The following is a 12,428-nucleotide window of genomic DNA, read 5'->3' as shown; positions in this document are numbered from 1 at the left end:
CAACTGAAATCTTAACAAACCTCACTATCACATAACTTTTAAAACCTACCATGCGGTAGAAGGTCAGCTATAACGTCACATTTCTAGTTTATAACGATAAAACATGACCCGTTGATGATTCGTGACTGAAAAGAGTGATTTTGTTTGGTGCTACCTTCTCGTAAAATTACTCGATTTCGGATTAAGTGTGTGATTAAATAAAAATGACCCGAGTTGAGTTGGGTCAAACGTTAAAATCAGAGAAGGACTTGCGACTCGGAACGGTGACTTGATAATCTTACGAACGCAACAATCTATGACACAGTGATGGAGAATAGAAATATATCAAAAGGTAGTAGCTCACTTTGCGTATAGGGTATATACCTATTTAATCAGGTCAGTATGGCAACCATTGGCATTCTGTCACCCCCGTGACGGATAGGCTTACTTGGTTACATGCTGAGTGTCGTTTGTTCTCTTTATCCGTGTTATTATCGGTGGTGAGTAAGGTAGTAGTACGCTGTAACATCAATGAATTATTCGCCCATTAGACATTTCTACTCCAGGGGTTCCTAACCAGGGTTCGTAGACTCCATCTGGGTACGAAGCTCCACATCAGGGTATACGACAGGGGCGGGCAACTTCTCCAGTCGGCGGGCCGGATATAGGAAAATTAAATACTTGGCGGGCCGGATTGCTGAATCGATACATTATTCGCCCATTTATCCACATATACACGGAATTAATCGTATTTAATGAATGTATTTTAACGACAGCAATGTAACTTCAATGCCATTTCCCGCCAATAATGACGAAGACAATGTGGATTTGAGAACAGCATTGTCATACAGGGCACCTGCTTCTCTCTGATCGATCAACACGGTGCAATCCCTAATTAAGATTTCAAGGCGTTCGATAAGCTCGGTACCACAAATTCACCAATATATCTCTTCATTAGGGTTTAGTACAGGTATGGCCAACCTTTTTGCCATTCACGGCCGCATTTCGACTATACTCATGTAGCCTACGCCAAATACACATGTTATAGTGTCCATGTCCTTTTCCGGTGAACTCCGGACTTATCCATTTAATCACATAGGCTTACTATACGCACCGACTTCGCGAGTGGTCACTAATGACTGGTCAGTGGTCAGTGGTCATGGTTATGTTATGGGCCGTACATAATCGCGCGAAGCGCGAAAATATTTTCTGATTCACCTATGAATTTCGTCACAAATAATAGTATTTTTCATATTATTTCTCATCCGATGTCATCAGATTCAACTGTAGATTTGATGGAGGGTGTGTTTTTCGAAAATTTAGGACAAGATATCAATGATGATACATCTTCGGGTGGGCCAATTATAATTAGTCACTTGGTTGCATGCTAATATTTCTTGACCTACCATCAAAATTGTCCGTATAGTGAGGAGTACAAGACTCCGAGTTGGTACTTCTATATGAGGCGCATCATTTTCCTCTGCTGTTCACGTCTGTACTGTGGGGCTATGATTGCAAAGGGCGCCACTATATTAAAATCGATAAACGAAGTCACATTGAATCGCGCGCAGCGCGAAGAAAATTTCAAGATTGATTAGGATCTCTCAAAAAATCGAGACTCAATTTGTAAATTCAAATTGCATGTCGACGGCCGCCCGCACATACGGTACTAATTGAATTACTTGTCCACAAATTTCCCTTCTACGGCCGCAGGTTGGCCACCCTGGTTTAGTAGGTGGAGATATAGCGTGGTTGTTCAACTGTGTGGCCTATTTTATCTCGATATTGAATTCATGCGGCCCGCGGCCTCTACAAAACTTGAAAGTGGCCCGCGACCCGTTTCGAGTTGGCGACCCCTGGCATAAGCGATGTCTTACAAAAGCTTAGAAGTGTGCCGTGCTACAAGTCGACGGTTACGGAATCAAAAATATGAAATATCAGCCTAGTGTAAATGACCATTGTAGTCGACAAACACCATCATTACCACAAATGACATTAGGGTTGAGTACATCGTAAATGCCGATAATGCAAGTCTTCTCGCTTCGACTAACTTACGAGTAAGCACCACCCTCGTTCACTGCGCAGTGCGCATACATGTGTATAATAACATACAGTCACTAAAATTTGACGTTTACGCAAGTAGCAGGGAATCTCCGAATACTGGGGCCGCGGGCCACATTATCATGTAAGACAGAAAACTGTCCGCGGGCCGGACAAAATCCCTTCGCGGGCCGGATCCGGCCTGCGGGCCGTATGTTGCCCACCCCTGGTATACGAGATGCATTGTGGAATTAGGGCAATATGGAGTGGAATATTTTCTTGGGTCAATTGATTCAATCGGAAAATAGTCTCCACGATACGCGTGGTTTTATGTGAATGGCCTCTCCGATTTTAATTTTGGTACCATCAGAAATTGTGTTGAAAATGAACAGGGTCTGCAAGATATTTTATTGGGAGCACAAGGGTGCGCTCGCTTAAAATTTTAAGAAGCAATGCTATTACTATGGCACATAACATATTATCGTTGAGGGAAGAGGAGCCAAGATAAACCTCCGACGGGAATCGACCCGGTCCGTCAGATTGGTGGGCGCTAATCGTAACCACGCCAATCATGGTGGCACAATCACATAGCAAAGTCTTAAATACACATAGTAATGGAATATATGGCGAATATAGTCTTGGCTGACATCTTAGTTTTCGAAATTTATGTATAATCTGAATGTTATATATTTCTCGGAAGCAAATTATCATCAAGTCTCGGAATTTAATCATCTAGCCCAGTGGTTCCCAACTTTTTTCGACTCATCGCCCCCTTTTGAAGCTCCACACCGATCATCGCCCCCAAATATTGGGAACCGAAAAACAGCACTTCGTCAGATAACGGAAAAAATGTTGGTCTTTGGCTCCATAAGGTGATAAACCAAACCCCAGACCCCCTCAGCCAGTGGGCTTTTTGTCGCTACATATCAGCTATACCCTATTTCATGTACTGTTTGGTGAGTCACCGTATTTCGCCAAAACGCGCGAAGCGCGACAAATTTATATAATTCCTGTTTGATTCGGTCAATAGGGTCGATGTGGTATGTTGGAAAAGGTAGGAACCCTAAATTATAATTAAACATCTTCGGGTGGAATCGTTATTATATTAACTTCTTTACATGATGCTATTTCGTGACCTCCTATATCTGCCATGTCAGAAGATATGGAAATCGCCAAAACGTACCAAACTAAAAGACGCACATAATTTCATATTCGTATTTCTTTACTGGCAAATAATTTTTTCCTTGCGGGATGGCATTTGTCCTGTAGGGTTGAGGTCGCTAGGACAGGAACATTCAACGCCAGCCATTGAGGCGCCTATGGACAATTAAACATATATGTGTAAATATCGAAGTTTTCGGTCAGCACAAGGGCATTCCTTTTCGGCCAAAGTCTTCTCGCTGCTGATCGTTCTGGCACACTTCTCGGAGTCGCATGTTACATGGCCTCTAACTTCATATGTCTTGGTGCGTCGTGGCGCAGTAATGGCCGACGCCGAAGTCTCCCATTTCCATAAATCATGCGTATTTTTTTCGGGTGACGTGGACCCCAACATCTCGATACATGAAAATATTAAATCGCGCCCAGCACGCAAATTTTTTGAAAAAGTTGCATGAATTTCTAAAAAATTACTCTATCATTCATGTTAATTCACGAAATAATTTTAATCTTCCTTCGATTTCGTTCCCCCCCCCCCCTTACCCCCAATTGGGAGGTTTGGGGTGCGGCAGTTACGGTCCCGATCCCGACTCCAATATAGCCATTGTAACGCGCCATCGCCCCCCTATCGCTCCCTTCGTTATTTTCGCCCCCCTAGACCGCCAAATCGCCCCCTGGGGGCGATATCGCCCACGTTGGGAACCACTGATCTAACCTATAATAAATGTTATTTATTTCTCGGAAGCAAGTTATTATCAATTCAAAATCACATTTTATATTAAAGAATTAGTGATGATGTTGCAGGCCAATCACTATGATCTCAATATGTCGCCGTAAAACCGCGCATAGTTCAACTTTGATGAGTGTATTGCTCATATTATCCGCGAAAATATATAGTCCTAAATACAAATAATAAAATAAATGTGGAAAGTGTCAGCTAACGCATAATCCACGAGAAGTCGGTCTAGCACTGAATAATGACGTTATGGAAACGTGCGGAGACTGTGGGAATCGAACCTATACCTACTGCAGTCGCCTAATTCCTCTATGATGACATCATAAAACCGCGCATATCATTACGCCTCGTCTGCATGACCGGGAAAATACAAAGTCCTAAATACACATAATAATAGAATATCTGGCGAATAAAGTCTTGCATTGACATCATAGTTTTCGAAATTTATGTATAATTCATAAACCGCTCATAGTCCGACGTTAATTGTATCATGAGAGAGCTTATATTCGAAATAGCCTCAGGTTGTGTCTATAACCCAGATACCCGCACTACTCTCGTAACAATACGGCGGCGGATTTATTGATTTCGAAGCCCCAATCCCCGCACTATTTCCTGATTTTATCAAGGGGATTCTGAATAACTCCCTGCACATCACTTAGGATCAAACTAGAGTCCCATATGCAGACATCGTCGGCGAACAAATTGATGTTGGCTGCTATGACATCGAGCAGGTCGTTCATCATGATTGAGAAAAGCAAAGGGCTGATAACACTTCCCTGTACGATTCCATTTGTAAGCTCATGGACGTCGGATAGTGCGTTGATAATACGGGCTTGAAATGTCCTTTGTGCCTAGAAGGAGTGCAACCAGTGGAGAATGTTACCTGCGAGACCGAGACGTTGAAGCTTTAGAATCACCCCCTTTCTCCATACCATGTCGCACGCCTTTTCTATATCTAGGAAAACTGCTATGGCATACCGCTTGTTCCAGATGGCTTTATATACATTGTCATGTAACGCGAGAATGCAGTCGCTCTTGGACCTATGTCGACGAAACCCAATTTGATGGCGCTTCAACAAATTGTTTTCAGTAAGCCATCATTCCAAACGATTTGCGATCATCTGCTCCATTGTTTTACACATGTTGCTTGTGAGTGAGATAGGACGATGGGAGGATGTCTTGGTTTCATCTTTACCTTGCCTAAGTATGGTAACAATAATTGAATGCTACCGCGATTCAGTACAAGAACCCAATGCCCAGATGTTATTGATGGCCGATAGCATGATCCACTGACTTTCCTCGTCCCGGGGCTGCAGCATCTGGTAGCAGATTCTGTCCGCCTCCAGGGACGTGCTTTTACGGTTGTAGATTACACGTTTCATTTCTACCATATTATATGGCGCATTAATTTCGAGTGTTTGTGTGGTATTTTCAATAGCGTGAAACGATAGATTGGTTTCCATCAAAGCACGCCTTTGCAGGAAAGAGCAGTCTAAATCAGGCCTGGGCAAAGTGCGGCCCGCGAAAGGTTGCTTGGAATTCAAAACATAAAACTTGCTTCTTTAATCACTAAAACCATAGGCTGTATCAAATGAACAGGAAATTCGTTTACCTTGAATCCTGTTCATTATTATGCCACGGTTACGCTGCCTTACGTACCTGACAGCGTAATCCAGATTCAAAATAAAGGCAATGTCGCAAGCATGAGTAGCAATTGAAGTCACAAGAAATCATTCTCTCCATATAGTTTAGTCCAAACCTTTCTTGTTGACATTGTCACATTACGCATTATACGGTCTGTGTTTCAATTTGTGACGTGATATGTTTCCAAATCCATAATTCGTAAAACAAGTCAATCAGTGCTCGCGATTACTATATGACTCATCATATCTATCACCCATACAGGATTAACGGGCATGCCGAAAAGAAGGTTTAGGTTCATAATTTAGAGCACTAAATATTCGCATACTGAAGTCAGGGGTAAACACATCCTTTCAGTTTTTGCCGATTATGTCGCCGAGATTAGGGATTTTATTTAAAGTCGGTCCTATGTCAGAAGCACGAAGCACTCAGTCAAGGGTGGGCGAAGTTCAGAAAAACTGCAAGCTTCGTTCAACATAAAGGCCATTTAACCTCCACGCTCCTCGAACGGCAGCGACCAAGAAAATATGCTTTGTACTATTGCATATACATTTCAATGCAGTTCTCGAACTCGGAGACGTGAAAGCATCAGAAGGGTGACGCGAAGCCGAAGTTGATTGAAAATTTTTTTCGCGCTTCGCGCGATATACCCCCAGCTGGTAGTTGTTGTTATGTGTATTGAGCGACTTTGATCTTTCACATTTCTCTCATCAACAGCCATATTCTTCCATGCCATCAAACTATCCGTAGAGATTGCTAGCATTCTGGTTGAATTTTTTAATATTTTGTGATATCATGATAAGTGGGCGTGAAATTGTTCACAATCATAAAGAGAAGCGTGCCTAAAAACGTTTGACAACCACTGTTTTAGAGTTTCATTACAAGAACGTGGATAGGGGTTTAAAGAGAGTTAAATGTATCATGTTTAACATTGTTTCGAATCTTGACTGCTAATATATATTTCTTTTGATAACCGTCACTTTCTTATTGCCTAATATCAACACATTCACTGAGCAGCATTTAGTAACAATGTAATTTGAAAATAAAATTAAAATACGCTGGAGAATATAGTTAAATTTTTTACTTGGCCCGCCAACATATTTATTTTTCTCATTTAGCCCGCGGAGGAAAATAATTGCCCACCCCTGGTCTAAATTGTTGTTGCTGCTAAACTCAGCAAAACTATATGCGATAGCATTGGCCTTTTCCTAGTTGTCAGTCAGATGATTGTCAAGATGATTGAGTACATTGATATGGTTCTAGGATCTGCCTTACTTGAATAGAAATGCATTTACTGTAGCTGCGTAAAACCTTGTAAAACAACCAGAGCATGTCTTTCGAACATATTTATTGGAAACGAACATGAAATTTTGAAGGTCAATACGTCACAGTCGGTATGGTGACCTCACAATTGTTTTGATAACGTCATAATGCTGAAATTAGATAATGCAATCAAAGTAGGTGTGAATATACTCCCATACACATAGATAATGAACATGATCACGAGGAAACATGTTATTCAATGAATAGTTTAGAATTACTATACAATGAATGCTACAGGCTAAACAAAATTACACGTAAGCCTATCTGACTCTACAATTCGTTTTATTCAGTGTATACCTCTTTATTGAAGTTAACCGAATTCTTCAAACCGTTTAATTCAGATACTGCCCTGATGAACGAAGTATATAGAAATATCACAAGCCTGAATACTTCTATAAAGGGTCGTAAGTTCTTTTTATAAGTTGTGAGTAATTTTTGCATGGTAAGTAATGGTGATTGTTGCTGCAAATGGAAGCAAAAATTCACTTCATGATATATCTTCGTTTTAATTATACAATCACTAAATTAATAATTATATTTATTAGGATAAATAGATAAATAGATCTATCGAAGCGAAAACAATTGATATATATAATATATGCATATGTCTATCTTGGTAGGGCGAAGAAAATTAAGTGGCTTCACAGCCGTTTTATATCACATGAGCGAACTGGATTTTTTTTTTACCACTTCAAGAATAGGAAAAAACGTGACGCACATAAATAGCAGAATTATACAGTCCTGGGATGTATACGAATGAGAATTGGAGTATTTGACTAGGGTTCACTTATTGCAAATGGCGTGAAAGTAAGAGTTTTCAAGATCTGATAAATAAATCGATTTTCACATTTTCCAAATTTCAAAACAAGTTTTGATCAAATCAAAACTAATCCGTTATGTGACAGCGCAGTTTGAATATATTGGTGCTAGTGTTTTGTGTTCGAAAATATTATGCGTTGATATTGTGCTATCTGCTAGATATCATCTTTGACCTATACATATGTGACAGAGGTAGCCTATTTTACTGATCAATGATGGTGAGACAGTTGAAACAGTAATTTTGTTTTCATATAAATTCGTTGCAACTCTTTTAAATTGATGCATTCATGCCTAATGGCTTCAAACGACTTAACAAAAATGTTTACATAATCCCCAAATATTTATCATTCAGAGAAAAAGAAAGTATTTAAGAGCATGCGGTTTCAGAATTTGGAGGATCTCGCCAAACAGAGTAAGTTTTACCAACCGATGATGTTAACCCTACATCGGTTGCATTTCATGGGCAGCTCGTGCTTAGTCATAGACCCACGCTTTTTGCGATGTATAACGTTTAGTTCGGTGTATCTTGTCTTTCAAAGCAAATACCAATGTAACGTAGCTCACCAGAAACTAATATTGCGCATTTCGTTGTACACGAGATATACCTATACCAGTGGTCGGGAACCTATGGCTCGCGAGCCATATATGGCTCTTTTGGTATAAGATATGGCTCTTTGAAAATTTTTTAGTTTTGTACTTAATTTATCAATATTGCAGCAACTTGTTAATAGATTTTCATGACGGCGAGAACATTTATTCTCGTGGCAGCATGAACATGTCTTTTAGAGGTCAAGACAGTGGGGTATGCAGGGTTAGGTTCTCGTACAGCCCTCTTTCCAAAATCCATAAATTTATGTTGCTGTCGTATAAGCGGTTACCACCACTCGCTAATTCGATCTACCCACCATCAGGCGCCTAGAAATCTTGAATTTTACGATACCTTGATTGACGACAGAGAATAGCAGACATGGCGACCCTTGTAGGACTATGCAGTTTTCGAACACACATTGTCTTCCTTATTTACGTCGAGAAAAAATGCCTTGGAAGTGTACTTCCTTAGTGACCATGTTTGGCTCCACCTACCCAAGTGGGCAGAAAATATGGCCCACATTACGAGTCTCATATCTTAGTGCTACTAATACGTCACGGATGTTCAATTGTGACGTAACAGTTGATTGACATGTATGGCTCTTTGGGAATATCAATTAAAAATATTGGGCCAATATGACTCTTTGGTCGAAAAAGGTTCCCGACCACTGACCTATACTGTCTTTTGCGCCTCTTGCTTAGCGAATTTTTTTCCTCATAAATAATTATAAATACACTGCGGTGAACAAAGTTTTCAATTTATTTCCGTATTGCACTAAATCCCATGATCAAGAAAATGAAGAAAAAAAATGGCAGAACGTCTGTGAGCCGTTTCTGGGTTTATGGATTTCACAGCATGGAATTTATTCTAATTCGTAGTAAATAAAACTTTTTCGGTGATCAGAAAACACCCAACTACAAACTGTTTGTCCGAAAATTCTTATCTGCAATTGGAAAACTTGAAACAAACATGATCATAAATGTTCATTTTCTGTTCAGTCATCTTGATATATTTCCTGATGATCTTCTTGATTAGCAAGTAGCGAGATTCTCCAAGACATCAAAATAACAAAACAAAAATATTTTGGCAGATGAGATGAACACAATATTGCTGACCATTGCTGGAACCGTTTGAGAAAATGGGCTAAATTGCTTGCAAGTGAAAATCGTTCTAAAAATTATTGAGCTGTAAAATAAATGAATTATTCCTACTGAATATTTCAAATATACAATTGGTGGTTGACGTAAAACTGATTGAATCAATGTCACGTAATATGAATATCTAGGTACTTATATACAAGACTGGAGCGGGGTCTACGATATTTACGGCCTTGTCTCGCACAAAACACTTGAAAGAGCTAACAGGCCGACGCTGCAAGACAGACATCAGCGATTGAATAAAGAATTGTTTTGACTTCGCTTCTCATAGCAGACTCCTCGCATTTTGAAGCGCGCAGTTTTCATTATTCGGCGAGTTCTCGAGTTGAAGGGATGTAACGAGCTTTTGAGATCATCTTATAGTATTAGACCATCTTATAGTATTAGGTAGGCTACTGTAATGCAATTGTGCTACTATGAAGCAGTACCATTAGTTTTTGAACTAGTGACCGAGTTTGAAATGTTATAAAATGATACTTTGGCTAACTACAGGGACTACTGTTTCTTTATTGTAGTGGAGATATGTTTAGCTGCCGTTCTAAAGGGCTTATAGCAGGAGGTAGGATGCCGTAATGCAGTTGGTATATAATTCTTTATGTTGCGATATTATGCAACATGCATGCACACAGCAATTCTTAAAAATTGCCATGACAGTTCATGTGGCCTTTCTCACAGTGACTGATTGTATATGCCTACTTGGTGACGCAGGTTTGGCTTATGGCTAAATAACACTGGTCAACACTATTTTTCTTGACTTTGATCAGACAATTGATGTTGACTAATTTTTGGGCGCTGAATTCAGAAATGACTTCCGTTTTTCTCTATCACGTCAAGTTTTTGGGTTAGGCATGCACAACATTGACTCAAAACCTACATAATAGGGCTATTTTTATTATTTTGTGTTTATTGTATGAAACGTTTCAAAAACCACAAGCAGTCGAAAGTGAACCAATAGACTTCAAATAAACATTTGCACTGCTTTATTCGGATTATTTAAGCTGATATTGCTTCTACATGACAAATAATGTGCGGGTTTCAGGGTCCAAATTTAGGCTAATAACCTATTATTCTGTAGGTTGTCTAGTTTGATACTCGAGCAATAGTCAGCTAACATATGTAAGCTCCAATCTGCTCTGGTATCTTACCCCCTTACCCCGGGGCAATTGTAACGCCCACGCGGGGCAATTGTAACAGTGTTATTTATAACTAAAAACAAACGAAATAAACAACAATAATGGGAGCACAAATTGTACTATTGAATTAAACTTAAAAAGAGAAGTTTGAACGCTTCCAGGCTACGCCTTCATGCCTTCTGCATGAGCTCAAAGTGAACAAGAAACACATTCATTCCATCATATCCCATCACATATTCGGCCTATTCTAACAAGGTGTTGTAGTTCAGCGTGCATAATGGGTTGGGCATTCGGTCACCTGCGAAGGTGCGTAAGCGACCTGGCTAAAATATATTTGTTGAATGGGCCGATGATAGTGTAGTAAAACGAGGACACAACATTGTGTGGCATCGAAGCTAATGGTATTCTTCTATCCCATACAAAATTAAAATGAATTGTTCACACCAGATGATAAAATGTAAGTGGGCCATGCTCAAAGTCAGGGGATGAGGATTCAGTCATGGGCAAGTTTAGTGACCATTGAAGGTCGACACAACAAAAGTCGATCAACACGAGATAGGGTCAGACTTGTACAAACTACTGAATTTTCATAAAGCGCAACTAGAACTAGAACTAGAACTACTTAATTTTTAAGACTCGCAACTATAACTAGAACTACCCAATTTTCAAATTCCGCAACTAGAACTACTCAATTTTCAAAACTCGCAACTAGAACTATAACTATAACTAACGAAATTTAAATATCGACAACTAACTAACTAAAACACAACTAACTAAATTTAATTCTCAATCAACTCATTCATTTTTATTTTATTCGAATTCGGCGTTCCAGCCTTCCACATGAACGTCAGTACAACGAAATTACTGAAAAATCAGACAGACAGAACTATTCTGTACTCAGTACAGGATAAACTAAACCATTTTCTGCAGCTGTTGCTGATTGCAGCGAATCAACAGGAGTCGCGAAAATGTTTTTTCGTTGAGTTTTGTTCTCTTTGGGAATACAAAATCCCAGCATGCGAGAAAGCCCTTTCACTGGGCGCAGATGTCGCAGTCATCCCAAGAAAAGATTTTGCCAAGTTTCGTAATTCTGGCAAGTCGGTCATATTCCGCCAATAGTTTAGCACATTCTGACCTAGGGGTAGTCGCTGTTCCCTGGCATACTTTTTCACCTCAGACGGGCCGGATTTAACTTCAAGCGGATGACACTGACTTTGAGGTAGAAAGTTAAAGAGTGAGAGTCTCGGTTTCTTGCGCGTTGGAGAGCCATGACGAGACGACCCAGGGGAGCTTGTTGACACCTATGTAGAATTTTAGATTTTATAGTCTAGCTTACCGAGGTGGAGCGAGGAGCAAATTGTTCTGCGATCAGGCAGTAAATATTTTGGCTCCATCGCATTCATCAGTTCCTTGAATTGAGAGCGATCCACAATGCTCGTGGGTAAGCCGTCACAGGCTAGGCTACTGCGTTGATCAGCAAATCATTCAGATGCTTCTGATGCGGATGACGTGGGGGAAATTTTGAGGATTGACACTTGAATTGTGCAAACATTGTCGGCTGACTACCTGGCTTTCGCCTTTCCTTGCCACCCGATTGGGCTTGATCAGCAAGCCTGCCTTTGTTGATCCATCACTTCCAGAGTCTGTCGGTATGTGGAGGCTTCCTTGCTGTGGCAGTTGGTGAGATGGCTCACATAATTCGAGACCGAAATACCATGTCCGCAGAACTCAGTTTTTCTCGATATCAACCGCTTACAAATTAGACATATCACTATCCCCTTTTCCGTTGAACACTGGGCTGAGGCCACAAAAATTGAGTCAAGGCACCTTCTGTGCAATTTCCTTCGTAAAGA

At 40.2% G+C, this 12,428-nt stretch overlaps 1 protein-coding gene across 30 annotated transcripts in view; it reads left to right on the top strand.

Moving 5' to 3' along the window:
* Positions 1-12,428, top strand: part of LOC145436170 (uncharacterized) — a 126,975-nt gene that overhangs the window by 98,483 nt on the left and 16,064 nt on the right. For all 30 annotated transcript variants that reach the window (XM_080313513.1, XM_080313500.1, XM_080313494.1 and 27 more), the window contains 2 exons: positions 7,219-7,281; positions 8,049-8,108. In XM_080313513.1, the coding sequence (XP_080169639.1) occupies positions 7,219-7,281; positions 8,049-8,108 (123 nt within the window). The remainder of the gene's footprint in view (positions 1-7,218; positions 7,282-8,048; positions 8,109-12,428) is intronic.

Source organism: Botryllus schlosseri, chromosome 3, assembly GCF_051294905.1.
Source record: "Botryllus schlosseri isolate E-star chromosome 3, Bs_hap1, whole genome shotgun sequence".
NCBI classification, from domain to species: domain Eukaryota; kingdom Metazoa; phylum Chordata; class Ascidiacea; order Stolidobranchia; family Styelidae; genus Botryllus; species Botryllus schlosseri.
This window is presented reverse-complemented; position numbering and strand designations above follow the sequence as displayed.